This window comes from Struthio camelus, chromosome 14, assembly GCF_040807025.1.
Source record: "Struthio camelus isolate bStrCam1 chromosome 14, bStrCam1.hap1, whole genome shotgun sequence".
In the NCBI taxonomy this organism is placed as follows: domain Eukaryota; kingdom Metazoa; phylum Chordata; class Aves; order Struthioniformes; family Struthionidae; genus Struthio; species Struthio camelus.
The window spans coordinates 15,649,844-15,673,187 of NC_090955.1; the positions used below are offsets into that span (position 1 = coordinate 15,649,844).

At 36.3% G+C, this 23,344-nt stretch overlaps 1 protein-coding gene across 6 annotated transcripts in view; it reads left to right on the top strand.

Moving 5' to 3' along the window:
• The window catches only part of ARHGEF3 (Rho guanine nucleotide exchange factor 3), a 153,372-nt gene that overhangs the window by 72,131 nt on the left and 57,897 nt on the right, over window positions 1-23,344 (top strand). For all 6 annotated transcript variants that reach the window (XM_068907578.1, XM_068907580.1, XM_068907583.1 and 3 more), the window contains one exon: window positions 7,430-7,492. In XM_068907578.1, coding sequence (XP_068763679.1) covers window positions 7,430-7,492 — 63 coding nt within the window. The remainder of the gene's footprint in view (window positions 1-7,429; window positions 7,493-23,344) is intronic.

Below are 23,344 nucleotides of genomic sequence, written 5' to 3' on the forward strand. Positions count from 1 at the left end.
TTTTCTTGAACTTATCAGCTTGTGGACATGTTAGAAAGATATTTAGGAACTGGAACTTTCTGTTGCTTAGATCTCTAGTATATTTGACTGTGCATGTGCACGTGTGTATTTTGCTGATAAAAATGATTGATGTAGCAAAAGAATTTATAGGCCAACTGGATTTTCTGAAGGAATGTTGTATAAAAACAGTATGGGTGGAAATGCACATGAAAGTCTGGAGTATTGCTCTGGTTTGCTGTCTACTGCACAATGAAAATATTACGATAAGATCCAGCCTTATTCCCAGCTTCTTAAACAATTGCAGGGATTTGTGGTGCAGAAGGCCATCATCAGGCTTTCCATGTGAAGGTTCGATGTGGCCTCTCTGAGCTGTCGACTGGTTAAGGAGATACTGATTGCTTGTTTAAAAATAAAAAATGGTGTGCAACAGAACTGGTTTTCCTCCAGGCGTAGCCCTTCATTGGAAGTCTGGCTTGAACCTCTTCTGCCTTTGGTGTTTGATTTTTGTAAAAGTATTTGGTTTGTTTTTGGCCCTCCTTTCACATTGATCACTTCTAGAGTTTATTTTGATTACAGCTGATCCCTTCAGATTGGCATTTTTTTTGATTTTAGTTTTTAACTGTGTCATAGAGGTACTGTCCTTTGAGTTGTCCTTAATAAAATAGCACAAACTGGAGAGGATCATAAAACCCAGAACACCGTGAAGTAAAAAAAAGCTCCAGCAAATGGTGACTTATCAGAAGTATGTATCACATGGCACTCTACTGGAAACGGAACATGAGGATCCGAGGGGTTGTGGGTTAGCAAACAGCTTTTAACAAACTAATTGCTTGTCCTGACTTCCAGCTCCTTCGCCTTTCTTCTTCCCTTAAGTCCAGAGCCTTTTCCTCAGTGCTCTAAACAACTGAGCATGGACATTTCAAGGCAGTTTTTATTAAAGAGTGGAGTTGATCGTTAAAACTAGGTTTTAGCTGCCTTTCTGGAGTAAAGTCAGAACTGTTTTGATTCGAGGCGATTTTACTGGTTTGGTACAGAATCCTCTTGGGTCCTGTTTTTTAGATGGTTCAGGGAGCTCTCTCCTGTCTTTTCCTTATCAGTAAGAATGATTAAAAACCAAATTTTGTTGGCAAAATGATTTTTCCTATTCGTGAAAACTTTGCTTTTGTTTAATCCAGAGGGAGTTATTTTTTAACTAAATTTGTATTACATAGGACAGACTTAGCAAAAGTACAGTATTAATACATTCATGAGTGTAGGAGGCACTCATTTTTCTTCAACTAGACAATCAATTAGGAAATCATTCACGTTTTAAAAATTCATGAAAGTCAAAGACGTGAAATATGTTCACATTCATCTCTTTTTAGATGTTTTTCCTTTGAAAATGCAGTGTGTGGTGATGTTCTATTATGACAATTAGGTTTGAGAATCCCCAATTGCTCTTCTTACTGAACTTTGCCAAAAATATCTATTGATCTGGATTTTGCCACCGAGAAATCCTTTTAAAGGAACTTTGAATTATTGTTGGTTTGGAAAGTTATTTCTTTAACTTAGATTTAACAGTATTTACTCAAACGTCTATTATTGTTTTTGAGTTTGTCACATACTTCCCCAGCTCCGTAGCAAATCTTAATAGGACATTCAAAGCCACCTTAATAGAACCTGTTGTGGCATGTTTGTCTTATTTTGCAATAAATAAACTAACACATGTACATACGTGCATATACTTAAAGCATGTGTTAGAACTGTGTTTTTTGCAATGTTGCTTTTTTCCTACTATTAGTGTTGAAGGATACCCGCCAGTATGTGTTGCTTAGAAACTTTAGGGGTGTTACTTGCCTACGGAAAGGCAGTGTCTTGAACTATTATTTATTTTGATGCAGTTCTGTGTGCAGACACACTTCTCAGGAATTAGAATGGACAGACGATTTGGCAAAAGGCAGCATTTCTTCCTGAGGAGCGTTTCTTTCCCTGTGACAGGACTTTTTAAAATCAAGCTATTTTTGTGCATCTTTGCATTTCTTTTCCCAGGTGGTAAAATATAAATCTCCAGTATTGATAACTAAATCCCTGTGATGGAGAGAAGATGTTAATCCAGCCTTCCTATAACAATGTCTTATTGCTCTAATTCCTTTAATTAAATCACGTGAGATAATTGAGAACAATTCTTTCCTGCTATGTTAAGACCTCAAGTGTTCTGCCACTGTAGCTAAGGATGTGACCGCAGCCTTTTAGCTAGCAGTATCACAAAGAGAGCTGAAGATTCAGGCTTGTTATACAGCCAGTCATTGTGGTCTGATTATTTAGATTTTTATGTATTTAAAAAACAACAAACTCTCAACTAATTGGGTGGTAGAAAATGTCCTTGTCCGAAGGTACACGTTTCAAATGTGTGTAATGCAGCTGTGTGGTCAGTCAGAACACCCAGGCAATTCTGTGTTCAGAGCAGATACTGTGTTTAGGGTATTATTGCTTTCATGCGCACACACCTATTCCTTTTACCAAGGTGTTCAAATATGTTGCAAAATACAGGAGTTATCAAAGAGTTGCAAGCTGTCCTTTTTTCTCTGCAAGAGAAACACTTTCATATCATTTTCAACTTAATTTATTTCAAATGAGTACAAGTACTAATAAAGACCTACTCTGTCATGAGATGGTGTACGGTATTTGTCCATTACTAGTATAGTTGGTATTTTGCAGAATAATCACAGTATTTTATATTTAATATCCTGCTACAATATGGTATTACTCAAGCAATTCATGCACCCTGCGGACGATGAGTGATCACTCTCTCGTATAAGGATAGTATAATACCTTGTAATTGGATTATTGTTGTTATTAATCTGAATTTCAAATAGAGATGGGCTCTGACTGGAAAGTTCAGTTTAAGATTTCAGGAGTATTGAGATGAATAGCTTTAGTTCTCTTCCCCTGTTCAAAGACAGGGCACACTAATGGTCATGTCTTACAAGTTTATCCCATTTTGCAGTAGTCATAATATGTTGGGCTTCTTACTGGCTTTTAATTGAAACCAAAACTGATGCAATCTCTAACTGGACTTTGTTCTGTTAAAACAGCACATATGTACAGTGTATTAGAATGTGATTTTGTTTACACATGTAAGCAACATAATTTGTATATGCAATTTGTGCATGCTCAGGTATCCGTAAAGGCCTTACATCTTCTATCCTGTGACTTGTTTGTGTTTCAGTCTTCTGCAGTTTGCTGTAAGGTCTCTGGATAGGTAGAGTTATGGACATGAGTGCATGTCAGCTTAATATGGCATGCCCAGCTTGGGCTTTCCTTCTCCCTACTTCAGGTGCTTCTCCCTTCCCTGTAGTCCTGAAAAAGCTGTTACTTTGTATTAAACCTGGAGATTGTTGCAGCCATGGATACCTGTAAGTAATACTAGCAAGAACTAAGGATCCTTCACATGCGAGGTGATAAAATGGAATTGAAAATATCGGTCCTTTCTCTGTAATACTATGCCTGGGCTAGTACACTTATATGTTGAATAAAGATGCTCGCACTGTGGTTTTTTGTATGTGCTTTACATAGTGTTGTTTGACAATATGAAGTGATATGAAAGAGCTACCGTAGTATGACATGATGCAATTAGAACTTTTTTTTGCCAGGTTTATTTGTCATTCAGACAGTGCATGCAATGGATATTTGAACCTATCAGGAGCACTTGTTACTTAAATTCCCATAGGAAGTTTAACTTTTTCATTCTTACACCACTTATCGGATTTCAGTATTTGGCCTGTACATTAATTCTGTTGTCAGAGATCCTTGGCTCTGCAGAAGCTTATTCTGCTCTGAATGTGTGCAAAATATACAACGCTTAATCACATATCTTTTCTTCTTGGTTCATCTCAAAGCTAATAGGCTCTTTTTCTAAGATCTTGTGTGAAAGGCAGATACAGCAAATTGTTGAGATGAAAAATGGAGTGAAGTGTTTACTACTAGGTGTGCCATGTGATTTAAAACACAAAATGGAGAGCAACATTTAAGGGGTGACTTTCTGGAACGTGGGAGATTCGGACGTCAGGCTGCATTGTGCCATGGCAACTGAGATTGGAATTGTAACTCCTTTGGGTAAAAGGTATTCACAAAGAGCAGGGATTAATTTAATGAGCACCTTATGCTCCCTGCACAGTATCTACTGCAATCTTTGCTTCTAATCCACTTATTATAGGCAATGAAATTTATCCACTATCTTGATTACTGGAATAAATTTTGCTGTCGTGGATTTCTCCCCTCTTATTTGATGATAATGGCCTTTGAAACTCTTAGAGAATTAGAACATTAATCTTGCCTGTAGCTGATTATATTTAACAATATTTGTGTGAAATGGCTGTCTAGCAAAGCTGCTGGGACAAACTTGCAGATAACACGTACAGTGTAATATTTGCAAACTTCCAGATAACGTAGCGTAGTATACATGATAGATAGATTTTTTTTGTTGTTGTTACTTTTCAGAAAGGTAGGAGACCTATATTGAAGTGAGGAAGAGAGGATCGTTTGATTACCACAGTAACCTTCAAGGTGGGGCAAACTTCACTTTGTGAAGGCTGTCACTGACTTGTTCAATAGGTAATTGCTTTCCTTACTGCTACATGTCTTTTCATCCCTTTTAATTTGTATGTCACAGTTGATACTGATTTGTTTCTGGTGAGCTTATTATGATTAAATCATAATAAAGTTGTCTTTAAATAAGATACAAGTTTGTTAATGTTTATATATTAATACGATGTTTTGGGCTGGTTTCCCTGAGTAGCTTACCCGCCTTGCCCACAACGCCTCTGTGTTTTGAACCTTCTCGTACCCTTTAAATGTAATAGTTGGAAGCCTACATATGGTTGCTGTCGGATAACTTTCCTGCCACAGTAACAGTTTGCCCTGTCTCCTCCAAGTTCACTTTAATCCTTTAGCCTTTATATTTTAGCCTTGTACTAATATGCTTATACTTCATATTTAAGTACTTTATAGCCTCAATCAGCTTTCATTAGAACTCGGCCTGTGTTGGAAATGCCTCATTCTTTGTTAATCTGTAGCCATGGGACTGTGAGTAAGTCTTTTAATTGGTTATTTAACTGAGTCGCTACTCATTTGCTTGATGTGTCATCATTTGCCACTCTCCATTAACAACGAAATCACGTTTCTTCCATTATAGAAGGCGCATTTGTTACAGTTTCAAAACACTTTATATATATTTCAAGAGACAATTTCACAAATTTTGCACAACATACCTTTTACCCTTGCAAATTCTTGTTTGCAACATAAAGACTCAATGCAGACCTAAATATATCAATATGTGCTTTTTTTTTTTTTTTGAGGAAAAATGACAGATTATGGGGATATCTGTAAACAGAGAATTCTAATTTGGTTTGAAGAATATTCTACAGCACGTTAACTAGCATCTTAGGAAATGCTACCCTATGGACAAAACGCAGGCTCTAGAGCTCTATCTCTACTTTGTGTTTTGCATCATGAATTTGCATTGGCTATCCCTTGAATAATAATTCAGATTAATTTATCTCATGGAAATATATAAAATATAAATGTATAAAAAACTGCTAAAGGATAAACTAATATCCTGAGTATTATTTCAGATGTTCCTATCTGTTGTTCAGTGGGAACTGGTCAAGAAATCTGTATTTTATTCTATCCTTTTAACTTGTTGCTAAAATCTGTAATCTAACAGTAAGAAGGATTTGATTGCGCATAGTCTGAGGAGGAAGAGTCAGTTTTTATAAAACATTTATCATCATATAATGTGTTGGAGAACTCATGATCCAGTCTCTGTTTCTAAATCAAGAAATAGTAAAAGTGCTAAAACCCAACTATCATGACTTTAAAATCATCATTGTCCAAACAAAAAAAAAAAGTGAGCTAAATTCACGTTTGGTTTTTTTTTTTTAAAGTTCCTGAGAACGTATTCGAACATGGCAATATTATATTTAAATATGATTAGGCTAGTCAAAGATCTGCTTAAAAATAGTGAGTAAACGTGAAAAATTAACACTTACAGTTTTATTTTTAAGAACAGCATTAGGTAAAAACTTTTGGATTTCATAAGAAATAGTCTTTATCTTGGTTCATCAGAGAAGCAGCTCCCCCTTTTTATTAATCCTGTTCTCAGAAACCGTATTCTTGACCTAATAGATACAGTGCTGTTCTTACTGGCTGGGTGGAATAAAACCACTGGACATCAGAAGAGCTAGCGGCTACGGGTACTGAGGAGGGGGATGCATGTTATTTATCTTTATTGACATTTTTCCCTCAGTTATTTGTGTGCTATTTCTGAAGTCAAAGTTACAGTAGGCTACAAATGTACTGTATTTACACAATGTTTCTCTGTGGCCTTGTTCTCAGCTTTTTTTTTTTTTTTACTTTGTTTCAACATATGTTTAGTATTTCTGTGAGATACAGAACATAGTTGCACACTTTTACCTGCACAATATGCAGGTCCTGACTTTTAGCTGAACAGTCGTCATCATGCTAGATTGGACTCAGTACAGCATCTGTGAATTTTTTTTGTTTGTCTCTTTTTTTGTTTTGTGTTTTTTGTTTGTTTTTAATTGCTCATCTTTGACTTCTGTAGAGTAGAAGCTAAAGCCTAGCTGTTATTGTCTGTGAATTCTTATCTCTACTGGACGGTGGAAGCAACACAGCTGGATAAATAAGGATCATATGTTCTGTGACTTCTCTCATTTCCTAAATCTTTCTGGCCTGGTAGAAAATTTAGAGCTCTATTAAATTAATTTTTCATACTTTTTATTTGAGGAGCATGAAGATTAATCTTGTAATGAACCTGTAAAATCACATAAGGGAGGACTTGCCATTTTCAAAAAAAACCAAAACAAAACAGGGCAGAATGTGATCACTGACATGGATGTTGAATTACAAATATGTATTAATTTAATTCCTGCAGTATATTTCACCTGTTGTCCTCACTATGTAATATTTGCTGTGTAGGAATAGCACCTGATTGCTGAATATATATTTGGAAAAATCCAAGTGTTGGTTCTCAACACAAAGTACTAGTTTCTCCTCCTGACAGTTTCATTGGTTACAAAAATTCATACCGAGTGCCAAAATAAAATTTGCAATATGCAAGAATATCTCATGTTTTTCATTAGAAATAAAAATTTGCTAGTTTAACTGAACCTAACTCACTGTGGCAGCATTTAATTGATTAATGTGCTAATAAGCAGGGTTTGAACTTGTGAAAATACAGCTTATTCACATGCAGTATGACTGTAATGATTAATAATGATGTAAGAGGGAAAAGTGTTAATCTATATGATATGTATACATATGATATGTATACATATGACTTCATTATGTATACCTGTTTCAAGATCGTGCGGGTGGTCAGTTGGTCATATTAATCAAAACTGAGCGCTTTTTTCATTTTGTTTTATAGAAAAAACGGAAGCAGAGTACTCAGGATGAAGATACAATCAGTATCTGCAGCCTCGATACAAGTGTGAGTAATATCTTCATTTTGTGTTTTTTTAATTATTATTTTTTCTTCCTTATGGAGGAAATGGATGCAATATGGATATAACAATATGGATATTATGTATGCGCTGAAGCAAGCTCATTCATCCTTTCAGCAGTAGTGTTTTCATACATAACTTGAGTAACTTGTTCTGCTTATTACTAGAAATTTAAAGTTGCTATATTGTGGCTTTTCCTGTTTTTGCAGTATAATAGTTGAAGAAATGAAAAGTCAGAATGACAGATTGTTGTAAAACGTCAGGATAAAAGCTCATTGGGAATGCAGGACTTCAAACAGACTTTTTATCCCATGGCATGGCTGAATAAGAGATTTCATTTTGGTTATGTCAGTGGTGGATAATGATGCTGTTGTGATACTGTGTGATATGGTATTAATACAATCATAAGATCTATGTACACCGTTACTGAAGAGGAGCACTGAGACTACAGCTATGCTATTCTAAAGCACCTGTCAGATGTCAAGAAGCCATCAGAAGACATATGGCTTATATAAATGCTGTGTTTTTTTTAATGTGTATGCTTTTTTGTACAAATAGCATGCTTATGTTTTTTTGAGGTTTTTTTAATTGTTTCTGTAAGTAAGGGTGAATTACTGAGTTGTCTGATTTGATACAGGGACTGATATCTGCTTACTTTAAAAATCAGGGACTAAAAGGTTTCTGTTGATTTTGGTGGATGTTGGGTCAAGATATTAGTGACTATAATTACACAGTAAACTGCAATGCCTGTTGTTTTCCATAGAAAGGTTGCAGTTGTGACATAAGGGTATTCTTAGCATTCGGTAATTCATATCCATGGAACTAAAAGAGATGTAGAGGAATTTATCGTTCCCTCAGGTATTTGTATCGTTTTCAATGTTTTTGTCTACAGTCAGTTAATGAATCAGTTTTCGCGTTCTGTAGATCGTTCATGTAGTACATGCAGGAAAAAAAGTAATTAAAAAAAAAAAATTAACCTGCTGGTTTTGGTAGGGTTTTTTGTATGAGCAGATGTGAAAACCTAATGCTGCTGTTTCTTTCTCCTTTTTCTAACTGTAGATTAGCTTTCAAGTGATTGTGCCTCTCCACATGGCCAAATTACTGTGCATAACACGGCCTTCATAATTTTATACAAAAAATTTATAAGTATGTATATTTTTTTCTTAGGAATATCTGACAAACACACGATTGTACAGATCCATGGGGCAGAAACATATTGTTGTTCCTGATGTGCAAAGTTATATGTGGTAATAAGGACATCGCATTCTGTATTCATCTTTTGCATTGTGTAGTAGAATTCTGCAACTTGTATGTGCTTAAAAAGTCCCAGAACAGGAGCACCGCTTGCTCTAGGAGCTGATGCTTATGGAAGGACACTGGGATTCTGCTCAATTTTTCTATGAGAGAATTTTTTTTTTTTTTTAATCATCTGAAGGCATCATTTTATCATGTTGTGGTAAAGTGAATATTTTAAAATATTCATGTGTAATAAAATGTGTGAAGAGGAGATAAGTGTTACTAAATTAGAAGATCCTGCATTTTCATTTTTATTGGGAACGGAATTCTTAAGGTATTATCTCTAATTGTAAAACATGATTTTTTGACTCAGTTTTTCATTGGACTTCTAGAACACAAAATATGCATTCAGAATATATCCACTGCCACTTACCCCATGATGGCCTCTTATGAAGCAAGATTTGTGTGAATAAATCACTGTATTTGTAATCAGAAAAAAAAAGCTTTTGCTGCTGAAATAGACAGCAGTTACGTGCTATTTCGGACAGCAAAAATTGATACAATATCATACTAAAAATGGTCATCGGTATATGAAATATAGTAGCATGAAATAGAAACATAGCAGTAGAAATGTAAGTAATATATTAAGAGAGAGAAGGATCAATTTATTATTTGGACATATGTAAATAGTCCTTCCATAAACTGCATTTTAGGAGTAAAGCATATGGGATAAACAGTGCTTAGGTGCTCTCTTTTGGTGCTGATTTTAGATTTGTAAATATGACCATCTTTACAATGCTCGGTCAAGTTAGATTTTTCTTTTCGAAGTATAACTATTCTTTGAAGGAGATACTACATTTAAGGGTTTATCTTCATGGATGTCTGCAGAGAGACTCGAGCTCTTTTAGGCACTCTGAGTTGAGTAGATTGACTACCTGTTCCTTAAGTTTTAGGTGTCACGCACAGCCTTGGAAATTACTACAGGATCTTCTGGCTGCATTGCAGAGAGTTGCAGTTTAAAAGGGTCAGTTGGAACCCGGCAGTCGGGGTTACGGACTTGTCTATAGAGGTATTTTTTCGTGTGTGAGTGACACAACATGGAAGAATGAGGCATGACATTGTAGAAGATGCGATTTAGGTGGGAGAGAGATCTTTCTTTTCTCTTTCTGGATTTTGCTCTTTGTGAGCCATAATTGATGTCCCAGGCAGCTAAGTATTTTGTTAGAACAGAGTTTTTACTGTCTTTTTTTTTTTTGTCATTACGTTTATGAAGGCAAATTTCAAAAAGAATCAATTTGTACCTCACACAAATTAACTGTGGTGATATTATGCAAGATCACCTCTCTGTGTTGCATTGCTCTGTACTCGTCATACAAGATACTTATGCCCAATGCGACAAGAAAAAAGAGAAGCAACTAGAATTAACAACTTTGCATAGTTTTCATGTAAGAAACAATCAAATTTACTGGAAGGTTTTTTGAGGAGGGGAAAGGAGAGAGAGAAGGTGGGTGGATATAGCAGAGGTCTATAAAATATCAGTGTAGGATTATGCATTCTCTTCTCATTGGGGCACCAAATGAAACTCGTTGTTTGTATATTCACAAGAAACCAAACGAGATGCTTCGTCACAGGGCGCGTAGTGGGGGAATTGTGGCCCGGGGGGTTCTGGATGCTCACAGTTTGCATGAGTCAAGAAAGCAAATTGGGTAAATTCATGGAGGAAAAGTCCAGCAAGAGCTATTAGACACCCAAATGAGGAGATCCTTGAACTGCATACTTCTGGAGACTGGAGGAGTGAACTGTGGGTATCACTAGGTATTTACTCTGCTTTCACACGCTTTCCTAGGCGTCTGATTTTTGACTTCTGGTGGAGACATGTTATTGGACTATGAAATCCGACTTTAGCCTGAGCAAGTGTGACCATTCTGGTATGACTTTGATTAGTCTAATACTTTGCCTTTTATTATTCTGTTCTTCTGAGCAGTGCTGGTTTCGATATGAGACAGTGGGGGCCCTACACTTAGTTGGAGCCTTTGGATGGTAGCTTAATGTAAATAAGTAAATATTTAGGGTCCTTTGTCTGGCAACTCTGTTACACCTTTGAAAAGGTTTGGAAAATTGCTTTTCTGTATAGATTTATAGATAAATATATGTGTGTGTGTGTGTACACACATATATATAAGTAGATATGTATATCGCCTCAATGAGAGCATTCATTTTCCAGGGCAGTGGCTAGGGATATCAAAATTGAATGTGTGTGTTTCCTGTTATGAATTTAGATTCTCACTAGTGTAATTATATATTTGTTTTACAGAAAATAAATCTCAGGCTCTGTAATAAAATTGATTTCTGTTAAATTAAATAGCATATGATTTTTAACAAATAAACGTATTAGACTTTCCTGTACAGCATACTTCCTGATTTACATAATTAGGTGAATGATTTCCATGCAGCTCTTCCAGCTCACTTAGCCACAGAGGTAACAAAGCGCTGTCAATTAACTGTGCAGTTACTTACGCGCTTATGGTGCTGCCTTCTGATGCAGCAGCTCATGACTGTGTCTCTATTTGCAAAGCTATTTATTTATTTATTTTGCTCTTGCTTTTGCTTGGGTTTGATACTTGATAATGGAAAGATGAGGCTATCTTTTACTCCATCTGAAGTTTCCAAGTTGTGTAAATGCATCTGTTCACCACCTTTGTCCAGGAGAGGGTGGGAGATGGGAAAGAAAGGGGGTATTAACTATTTAAGGACTGGAGTTGCTTCTTGCAGTGGATAGCAGCATATGTATGCAGATGGCCGGGTGTCCTGCCAATTGATGTCATTATCTAACTATAGCCTTTTTATAAAAATAGATTTAAATTTTTTTCATGACTGACCATTGCCAGCCCACCTGTCTTTTCGAGGGGAATCAGCCGTAAAGACAGAACTTCGTTGCACAGGAAATGCTGCTTGGAGCTTTGCTGACTCAGCATGAGGACGGGTAACCTAAGCATGTTAACTGTTCTTTGTATTTGTTTAGTGATCTGGACTGGTATTGGTGCTTCAGGAGTTGATAAACTGGCACAGTAAACTGACTGGTTGGTCTTGGCTCATTTTATTGCCAGCTTAAGTAGCGTACTTGTAAATACGCGTAAGTAGCGTACTTGTAAGTACGCTAAGTAGTGTACTTGTAAATACTCTGTGTCAAATAGTTAGTGATAATTTGTGACAGATGTGGCCAGCAGATTATGAGGGTGGTTGAGCCCCTGAATATATGAGACCGTTGCAATCAGAAGTCTATATTTAAGGGAAAATGTGCAAATTACCCAGTATGCTTCTGATCATGCTGGCCTGGCCTGCACAGGAAGGCTTACCTTGCATTCGGTCAGTACAGCGCACTCTGCCTGTAGTGTGTTCTATGCCTGTGCTTTTAAAATGGTGATATATTCCAGAGGGATTTGCATATGCATATTGATTTACAGGCATTGTATGTTAACGTGGGTTACACAAACTTTAGACTTGATAAGTTTGCTTTTATAGCTTGGAGAATTGAGACAGAGAAATAACTCAGTTTTCAAGATGGTAGAAGGGACTAAGTTTTTTGTTTAAAACTGCCTCGGCAGTTCTCTGTGTTTCTTCTACCTGTGCAGGTAGTACGTCTCTCCTTACTTAAATTCTGAGCAGTTTACTGATTTTTCTGTCAGTGCTTTCATTCCCTGTTGCTGCTGCCCTTTTCGTTCTTTTGTGAGATGCAGGCTTTGAAACGCAGGCTTGCCGTCTCAGACGCTTTGCCGTATGCCTGTTCTATCGCTGGAGGAGTGCGCTTGCCCTTCTAGTCACCGCAGGATTTGTGCTTCTCAGTTTAGGGCCAGGTAGCTAATTCTTTTGCTTTGCTCTCCATCTTTCTGCAGGGTGTCTGCTTAGTTTCTGTAGACCAAATGCTTTCTCGATATTCAAATTTTGGACTGTGTTACATATAGTTAGTATATCATGCTAAACCAAGGAGTGATGGACGTTATTATCTGGAAGTTTTTACTCAGAGTACTCAGCAAGATAGTTAAAGGTAGAGAGTGTATTTTTAATTGCCATGGCAAAACAGGTAACGTGCAAAGTAGTTGGAATCGCGTAATGGTGATAGATGATACCATGTGCCTGATGAGTCTCAGCTCAATGCAGTTGCTAGGAACTCAGGAGGTATCCAGAGCAAAAAGCTGGTAAAACCTAATATAAAACTTGCTCCTGTCATTCCCTCCACCCCCTAATTAAATTATGCCTATTTAAGCAAAACTCTACTCAGAAGGAGAAAAAGGGTGATGGTTTACTGCTCTTCTCTACTATTAACTGTACTCAAAATTTGCTGCACACTCATGGAATTTGCTTCTGCCTTCTTAATATATTATGTTGAGGTGAAGGAGCATACAACAGATACATTATGAACTAGGTAAGTGAAACCATTCTGTAAGGAAGGTAAAATTCCTTATACAAAGCATTACAAAAGTTATTTATTTTGGTTCTATATATCAGTTATCACGATTGAAAGTAAAAGGTACCTTTGCTTCCAAAGGGTAAGTTATTAGTGCATTTTGAACTGGAGAAGCCTTACTACTGATTTGCCAACTTCCAAGTTAATAAATATGTCCCAATATAAAATATGAACAAAAAGTAGCCCAGATTTAAGCAGGATTTGCATACACTAGATCAGGGTTCATTAATTTTGATTGCTTCTAGTGCTGAATAAGCATTTGTTATGTATTTGAGAGGTAATATAACCGAAATATCCTTTGACCTAATTAAACTTAATTATAAACTCAATAATATTTGATTGCTAAGGTATGGCAAGTTGGCTTTGAAAAGCTTAGAGGGGATTACTTTTCTATCAGCTTATCAGAGTTGAGATAATTAAAATATATATTGTATTGGGCCTTTTTAGTTCTATTAAACTCGGTTCTGATGCACGTTCACAGTATAAAAGGCATTCAGCTTGCCCAGTAAGATATATACAATATCCTTGAATTATGCATGACTTTTTAATATGGCTCGATTGCATAGGCGGTCAGTGCTCTGTCTGGATTCAGACTTTATTATAAGGTGACTGTTCTTAATCCATTATTAATCCATCGTATGATTGTTTTAGGATAGGTGGTGTCTGCTGTTGGCATTTGGAGTAGTGTAATGTCATTTCTCTCTGTTTTGTTGTTCTCTTGCTGTTTCTCAATAAACAAGGCCTACAAGTGCTCCACTGGAAAACGTTTAACAGGGTGGCTATGCTGCGTTCTTTTTTTCTAATTCTGGAATAGTCTCAGACTTCCCGTGTAGCGCTGCAGTGTGGTTACTCTTTATTTACCTAAATAACTTGTCAGAATTTGGCCAGTTGTTCCAGTAAGTCTTGCACGTTATTCTGATGAAGAGAGCAAATGTATGCTGAAGCTGGACGTCTTCAGTGCAAATCTATTTGTTTGTGCAAATGAGCCAAATCCTGTGAAATATGTACCAAACTCTCTCAAAGCATACTTGTGCATCTGGGAACTGAGTAAGAAAACAGTCTCTTGTTGTTGAATTCGCCTGGATTCTAGGAAGTAAGACTTATCTATAGATACCTTAAATGAAGAATACTGGTTAAAACTACCTTTTGTTAAGGTTGAGTCACGCTGTTAAAATGTCTTAGCTGTTGGTTAGTAAGCCACAGTATCTGTCTGTTGTTATTTAGATTCAAGTACAAGACAATTCGAACACAACAGCCTTAATTGCAGTACAGAGACCTCACTGACCTCAGGGAAATTTATTCTCTTTTTTTATTTTCAGGAACTAGACATGGAGGAAAAAATATTTTGACTAGTTAACATGTTTAGCAAATGCAACGCAACTCTACCTGCATGCAAGACTTAAGTGATCCCCATATGTTTTACAAAAACCCAAATGCAGGGTTTTTTTTAGTGATGTTCTGTGTTCAGATTGTCTTAACAGTTTTAATGTGCAAAGAATTTCATATAAGATGAGGTCTGTTTACAGCTAAAGAAGGCACATCTGGGTAAAGAATACCTCTTATTTAAGTGGATCTATATTTGAAAAAAGACTGAAAAATTGGGAACACTGAAGCAAAAAGCAGTTTAGGCAGGTAGACTACAGTCATCTTATCTTTGGAAAACTAAAGCTTTAGGAAAACAAATGGTATTGCCAGTAGGTCTCTAATTTTGTATTTTATAAAGTAGGTGCAATTATGGAGAAATAATGTGCATGAATAAGCCATAGTTATTGTATTGTGTTCATTTCTTCTAGCACGTTCACAAATGGTCAACTAACTGAAAAAAGAAAAGCATCACTCCTCCTGAGTACTATGTTTAAAAAAAAGTGTATGCCCTTAATGATAGAGGTTTGACCAGAATGAGCATGTATTCTGGCTGAAGAATTACTGAAACTGTCGCTGTATCAGCAACAAGTTTAACATACGCAAGCTATTTACGGACAAAATGGGGGCTATATAAGAGAGAGCAAGAGAAAGGAGAGAGACAGAGACCGACTTTCAGACATTAATTATTTAAATTGTCTTTAAATGGTATTTAAATGGAGTTTATCTTCTCTACAGATTGTAATTTCTCAGGGAAAGAAACTGCTTATGTCTGGTTTTGTTAGCATTCAGTGAGACCCATCGATATCTGCGGTTGATCTTTTAATGGTTGGGGCTCTAGTGGTAGCATTTATCCTGCCTACGTTTTGGCAGCTATAGCTGCAAGTTAGTTACCTAGATGTCCTTTATACTTTGGAGGTTTGGATCTTGTTTTGAAGCGAACCTGTAAGAAGGGTCAGCTGACTCATGCCTTGATGTTGTCCGTTTCTCCCTATTCACTAACGGTAAAAGGTCAGATGTAAGTGACTGTCTTGTAAAAGAGTAAGACAGGTGAAACGAAGCAGCTCCCAGGTTTTGGAGCAGCCCAGCTGTACTGTAGAGGTGGCTGTCCGGCAGCAGCACAAAGGCTAATAGTGCTCTTCTAAGAGCAGGGAGGAAATAACAGAAAATGAGTTTTGTGGCAGAAGGAAGGTACTGGTGAAGAGACTGAAAGGAAAATGTAGATGTAGGCTCTCTGGAGATTGTTGGGATGCGTTTGCGGTGTTCCTCGTCTTTCTAGCTGTTGCACAGGAATGCATAAAATGTTGTGGGGCTTCCTCATGGTACAGTTGCAGAACTTCTTTTTGTATCCTTTTCTGGTGTTCCCTTTTCATTCCTTTTACTCTTCTCCTTCAGCTTATTGGCATATATGCCCTTCTGGTGTAAGTACATACCACTGTATCTATGGATTCAATGCTGCAGTACTGAACACAGCTGCTAATTGTGAAAGATCTAGTCTAACACTTGGGTGGTCTGCTCCACAGGAAATTGGTAAGTAATAGAGTTGCACCTGAAACAAGGTGCAATCTAAGGGAAGACCTGATTCTTCAAAGCAGAGCACCTTTGGTTCTTGTTCATCAAAGCAGTTAAACCTATACTTTGGCTTTAAGTATTTGAATAGTCTCATTGAAACAACTGTTGGAAGTCAGAGGAACTACTTATGTGCTTATAGATAGATATGCATGTTTACGAGTGCTTTGCTCAATTGGAATATTATTATTCTGCAGGATTTAAACCCAAGGCAGCTCAGCATTGACTGTCGCTTGGAAAACTCATCACAAATCTTATTGCCTTTTTTGCTTAAGAAATTGATGCTGGAAAATATTTTCAACCCCCAAATTCCGTGCGTCTTGTAAAATCTTTGAAAGATTATAAGATGCATTATTAGGAGGTATATCTTTAAAGGAGAACAAAAGGAAGCGTGTCCACTTGGTATTTATGATCTTAACTAAAAAAAAAGCAGAGTTAGACTAAACAAGTTATTGTACCGTTAAGACATGTGACAATAGAGGAAAAATGGTAACTCAAATTCAAGAGCTAAACATGGTTCAGATGTGTGCACAAAGATAAAATAAACACAATAAAAATGAAATAGAAATGCCTGAGTGGAAGAAAAAAAGAAGATAAATATGATTTAGTGTGCATGTCTTTTCTTCTCCTTTGAATGTCTTTGTGTGTGCAGTTTTTGGCATTCAAATTGGACGTTCACTGCAATCTCATTGGGGGAAATAAAACAAGATTTTATGGGGAAGAACATAGTTCTTTCACAGAAAGCAATTTTTCTTTTAATGTTAAATTCTTCTGGTGAGGTATGCTCCATATCACTGTTCATAAACTGCAAATAAGCATAACTGTGGTGCAGAAGGCAGGCATTGGTGAAATCTCCTACAAGAATCCAGGGATGCTTTTCAGATATTGCAGAGCTATTGCTTGTACGTTTGCCATCTATTTTAATTGTTGATAAAATCTTAAACCCTGAAGAATGATTTAATCGAATTGAAAACAGATTATACCAATTACTGGATTTAGTACCTTTTGTTGAGTTCAACCATGGCCATGCAAATGTTTTCTTCTGTTGATTCTAATGACACAGCAGAGGATAATGAACTAAGGGTTCATCCCCAAATCAGCAAGGTTTTATACAGAAGGTCTATTCAGTCTATGTGCTTTGCTGCAAACTGACAAAAAATTTGAGCCTGTGGAGAATATCAGATTTTCAAGAAGTAAAAAGGAATGGTTATTTTTAGAGCATCTACAAATAACGCCCTACTTATAGCTCTGATTCAGTCAAAACTGTAGGATACGTTAGTCTGAACTAGCCTAAAAGTAATTAGTTTGGATAGTAATAGTAGCATACATTAGGTGTAGTTCAGACTGGCTGCCTGATTATTAACCGAGGGTCCCAAATCAGCATTGCAACTTGTACTAAGCTCTAAGCTAGTCTGTTATACTGCTTTGTGTTAGGTACTTTATAAGCCATTTTGGATATGTCTGCATAAACTCCAGTCTGGCACTTTCTAAGCTACAGCAGTTATTCTGTGCATGGTATACTGGAAGTGAGTTTTTGATTAATTTCCTTTTAATATCTTTTATGTCCTGTGTTGTCTTCCGAATAGTAAATATACAAGCAGATGACGATTAGCAGTGCAGTATTTTCCAGTTGTTAAGTGTATGCTCATATCTCATTGTAATATAGTAATTTGATAAATTGATTATTATTTTCTTAAATGATGCTGTTTTTCTTTATGATATTGTCTGTAATGGAAACCGGCAATTGAAGTTTGAATTCGATTTAAATTACTTTCAGGTTAGAGAAACAGACTTGATGTATGCTTATTTTCAGCATGGCAAAATCGGGAGCATTGGCAAAAAGAAATTAGCCAGATGTTACTGACAGCTATAAAGTTATGTATCTGTTAAGAAATGAATTGTGTGTGTGTTTATTGGCTTGATGCAGATTTGCAGAGGAGATGTAGTTACATTTTCATAATGAAATTGAATCAAGAAATCAGAGTTGCTGTTCTTTAGTGACTGGTCTGCTTGGAGGTCAAAATAAAAACTGGTGTTAGATCTATAGTGATGAAAATCATATAATGCAATATGTTTTTAAAATTAAGTTTTACACATCATCATTATTAATTGTACTTTATATTGGATATATATAATATGATGGACTATGTAGAGAGAATTTGTAATGAAAAATGAAGGTTCTGTGTAAAATATGCGACATTTATGTCCTTTAGTCAGATAGATAAGTGTTTCCAAGTCATGTGTTAGACTTTTAATTGAAGCAATCTACTTACAATTATTTGATTAAAGAGGGAAAGGATGGGCCGTTCTTCAAATAGTTACTGCAAATATTTGAAATGTACAGAGTATTTCTGTGCTTATTGAAGTCTTGAATGGCAGTCAGGTCAGGATTGCAGTGAATTAGCATGAGCATATATTTTTAAGTCCATAATGCCAAATGCATTTTATCTAGGCCTTTAGAAGTGACCAACCTTAAGAGGAAATTAAGTTAGGAAGTACATAAATGAACTACTATGTCTCTATAAAATCACAGAATCACAGGGTTAGGATAGACCTCATGAGGTCATTTGTCCCATCCTTCTGTCCCAGCATTTCAATAAACAATAATGAAGTTACACCTGACAGATGTTTCTGCAAGGTTTTCCTAGAAGCCTCTACCACTTCTCCAGGCAATCTGTTCTAGAGCTTCACTGTCTTTATGGTTTACAAAGCTTTTCCGACTTACTAACTTCATTCTTTTTCCAGCTTAAGCCCATTTGCTCTTTCCATCCAGTGTGGATATGGAGAAAAGACTTTTCCATATTTTAAGGCTAGAAATTTTAAAAACAAATGAAAGCCAAGCAAGTGTTTGGAAATGCTCCAAGAGTATTTTACAAAAAATAATGCGTTATTGCTTGCAGGTGTGCAAATGTGTTTCTCAGTGGAATGTTAGTGTGTCAACTCCACTGACTAACAAAAATGCAGAAAAAAGGATGACTTGTGTATTATTTATAATATATATATTATAGTATATACATTATATGTCATATATATTCTACAGTGTATATACTATATATATTTTTGTGTGTGTGTGTGTGTGTGTATAGAGAGTTACAGTTTATATATTCTCACACACACAGGGGACTGTAATAAAATCATCCTGCCTATATGGGAACAGAAAAGCTCCAGCCATAGCTCCTCACATCTTTACAGTAATTTCTAGATATTGTAGATAACTATGAGATTGTAATTAAAAATTGTAAATAATAAGAAATTGTAGATAACTATGAAAGTCAGCAGAAAGTCTAATAATTTTGCTGTGAATCTGCAAGACTTGTACAGATGATCTCACTCTTCAGTCACATTCTAATTTAAAATTTTGCAGGTTCACATCCCAATCTACCACTATGTTAAAAGATCATTGCAATTACTCATTAACTTCCTCTCTGCTCCCTCCTGTCTTACCTGCTAAATCAGCCGTTAGTTGGCTTAAAAGGTCTATTCTTTTAATTAATCTCTTAATAGATACTGAAGGCAATGGTGGTTGTGTAACAATCTAGCTGACGTTTTTGGCCACTGTTCACAAGGAAACCAATACTGAAAGGATTTGAACGTGTCTTAGGAAATGCTAAGGATCTCAGCTGCTATTTTTGTATGTGGCACATATTATTTAATCTGAACGTGTTTGCTTTGCACTGGCGATAAAGATTGCCCTTTGAATTTTCTTTGCCCCGAAGAGCTTAATCCTTTCATAGACAAGGAGGGATAAACTTCATTTATTTCAGTGGCCTGCCTTCTTTAGTGAACAGTGACAAAATGGGGAAGCGAACTGCAAACTTTATAATGCTGTCCGTCCTTCCCGGAGTGGAACCGGGATGGCTGTCTAAGATATTTCTTTGCATTTTTTGGAACTGTACGCCTTTTTTAAGAATGCTAAGATACTGATGGATACATATTTCTACACGGAATTGTCAAAAGCGCAGAAGCATTTCATTTCCAAATGTAGGTAACTTAATACATTTAAATATTGGATTTTGTGTGTTTAATGGTTCTACTCAGTTGTAACTCATTGTGAGAATGTAATTGAATTTTGATTCGATTTTCTAAAAATGTAATCCAGAAGGCATATTCCATTAGTCTGTTTTTTCTTAAGCTTCTTGATTAAAACATTTTATAAATTTTTATGTCTATTTCCTAATAAAATTGTTATGATTTGAGTTTTTGCCCTTCCCAATTACCTTCATATAACTTACTGTATTTGTAAGAAGTGTAAATTTGTCATTTGTATGTGTTTAAAACCAAACTTGATTTTAATATTTGTAGGGCAAGAACCTTGCCTTGTTGTGTATTATAGCATAAGTGACTGAATTTATCTATTAAGTAGGATACGCGATTAAGTAGGATAAAGCATTGTTGTTTTGAATATTAGGTCTGTACTAGCTGCATATTACTGAGATGTTGAAACAATTTATAATGATTTAATTTAATTATGCCCTGAGGAAGCAATTGATTAAAGCTTTCAGAATTTGTATAAATAGAATAAGAATGTATTCTCACGGATTTAGCAGTGAACTAGGTAGATATTCTAGTAAACACAGAAAGTATTCTTAGCAATATTAGAATTACAATTTACCTATTTAAGCACAAAGTTCTAACTGTGTGATTTTACTCTTCTGTATGATAAGCTAGTTCTTCAATGAAATGTAAATACAGGAGCTATGTTTTATGGGGCCTTTTCTGAATACATCCTTTTTCAGCCGATCACATTCACTTATCTTTGTTAGCATTGAATTATGGGACATGAAAATGGAAATGTATGATAATTGAGGCTTAAATATGTGACCTTGCTAAAGAAAGAGTTTTGGTGTTCTTTGTGTAGTAGTTAGTTTTTCTGTGAACAGCTTTGAAGGTAAATAGCACTTATCAGAAATGCAATGATTAACAAAACAAATACAAACTCTTAGCTAGAGCTGCAGAAGCTGACAGTAAAACTCATCCTCCTGTGAAATTAATGGCATTTCTTCCAGAAACCTTTGATTTCATCCAAGAATAGGGGCCTTCACTGTGTGAAGATACGAACAAAGACAAGTTGCAAGTTTTAATAGGCATACACTCATATATATATTTCTACTCATATATATATTTCTCACAGTCCGATCTGTCAGTATTTACATCAGAATTGTTTTTGCCTGAAGTGTTCGGTTGCTGGGTCTGAAAAGCGGGCCGTGGTATGTACGTGATGCTAAACAGGACGGGACTCGGGAAGGGGATAACTGTGTGACTAGGTTTTTCATGAGAGCAGAAACATTCTTTAAAAGTATCCACTAGTATTTGTATACCTATTAACTAATTACAGTTTAACCATTCAGAAAAGGTAGGTTCTGAATGTATTTTTATGTTGTACAGAGTGGCAGGGTTAAGTTTCTGTTAGCTCTTTTACGAAAGTTCTGTAGTTGCTTCTGGACTAAGCTGAACTAGTCAGTTCTGGAACGCAAAGGTGAGTTTTCTGAGCGCTTCTCTATTTTGTATATGGTGCTTGTGTTACGTTATTTATTGTATCCACCGTGTTACTTATGTGAGAGTTGTTCTCATGAATTCTGTTGCTAGTTTCTTGGTTACATCTGAAATATGTTAAGTATGTTCCTTGTGTGATTTTTTTTCTTTTTCTTTTTTTTTTGTACCCTGACTTCTTAGAAAAACACAATGACTTCCTGTGCACAGTGTAAAATTTGCTTTGAACTCAGGCACCTAGAGTATTTTGATATCTAAAGGTATTTTTGTTATTACAGTAAAATCCTCTTGCCAGGAATAGCAGCTTTTTATGCTATTTTTCTCTTCACTTGAATTTGTTAACAGTTTGTAAATAATGAATTTGCTGACTGTATCTGTGAGGGTTTGGCCAAAGAGCTGCTCTGGAGGATGTGTTAGTGACTATGTGAGGTTATGGGACTTGTGGTTTTGGCACGCGTTTCTCAAATGAACCTGACATATCCCCTACCAGTTCTGTGGCTTGTTGTCACTGGCTACAAAATGGTGATGATCTTGTTCCTCAGTGAGGCTAAGAAAATTCGTTCACCAGAATTTAAGAGACTACTTAAGTCATTACTGAAACGGAAACTATCGTCCTTTTTTTCATTTATTATGTGATTGGGTTTGAGCTTGCTTTGCTTGCACAATTTCAAGACCTGCTACGGCTGTGATAGTCTTTTAGGACAGCATATGTAGCTGTGAAAGCAGCAAATTAAGATCAGTACCAGGAGGTACTGCAGTATAAATTTGTTAAAGTCAGTTTACTGCATGAAGTCAACGCCACACAGTGCTCGGTTACACAGCAGAGGAAATGAGGGCCGTGCAACATGGCTGAATGAACAGTGAATGCTGATCTCTATCAGGACGTTTTCTTGCTAGCCAGTACTGGAATCAGATTCTAAATTAATTTTTGCTGCATACAGACTGGAGTGTCATGTTAAATAGGTGCACTTTATTTTACGTTTATAGAAGTTCTGAAGTATGCTAGTTATGCAAAGAGGTAGCTGAGGGTAATATAACTAGACCTCATGTCGGCATTGGTCATTCCTCTAGCTTCTATTTCGAAACAGGAAGTTGAAATATACATGCATAACAGACTAAAATGTAATAAGGTTTTGTTTAGATGCTAAGTCTGTAATGGTATAAAATGCTAATTCCTTTTAGGTTCATCAAAATCTGTTTTAAAACTAATGGATTTTTTTGCTGCCACTGCTTTTTTCCCTTAGCTCAGCAGTGTCGTTGCAGCAGAGGCAACTGGCTGTTGTATTTCCACTGTCATTTATAAGCGGTTTCTGTCAATATATAGAATCATACATTTAGATTTAATATACATGATGCTTTTCTTTTTGTGCTGCTTTAATGGTAACAGGAATTGGAGACCTGTATATTTAGGCTAACGTTTTCAGTAATGTTTGATTTTTCTTAAAAACTGGATCCTCTATGAACAAAGCCCTTGCTTTTTGCTTGACGAAACACAGGCTCCTGAGTTCCCAAGTCACTTTCAAAAAGAATTTACATTTTTCAAAAGCGCTTATGTCCCCAGCTTCCAGTGGTCTCTCTGGCACTCATTAATTTCTCCGGGATTTCACTGCCCGGCATCCTGGCAGCAGTTAGCGTTGCAGTTCTGGGCGTTCTGGCTTGTGAGCTCTGGCACCGTTAGCTGCAGCTGGTGAAGCCGCTACCATTGGCGCAGCGGGAG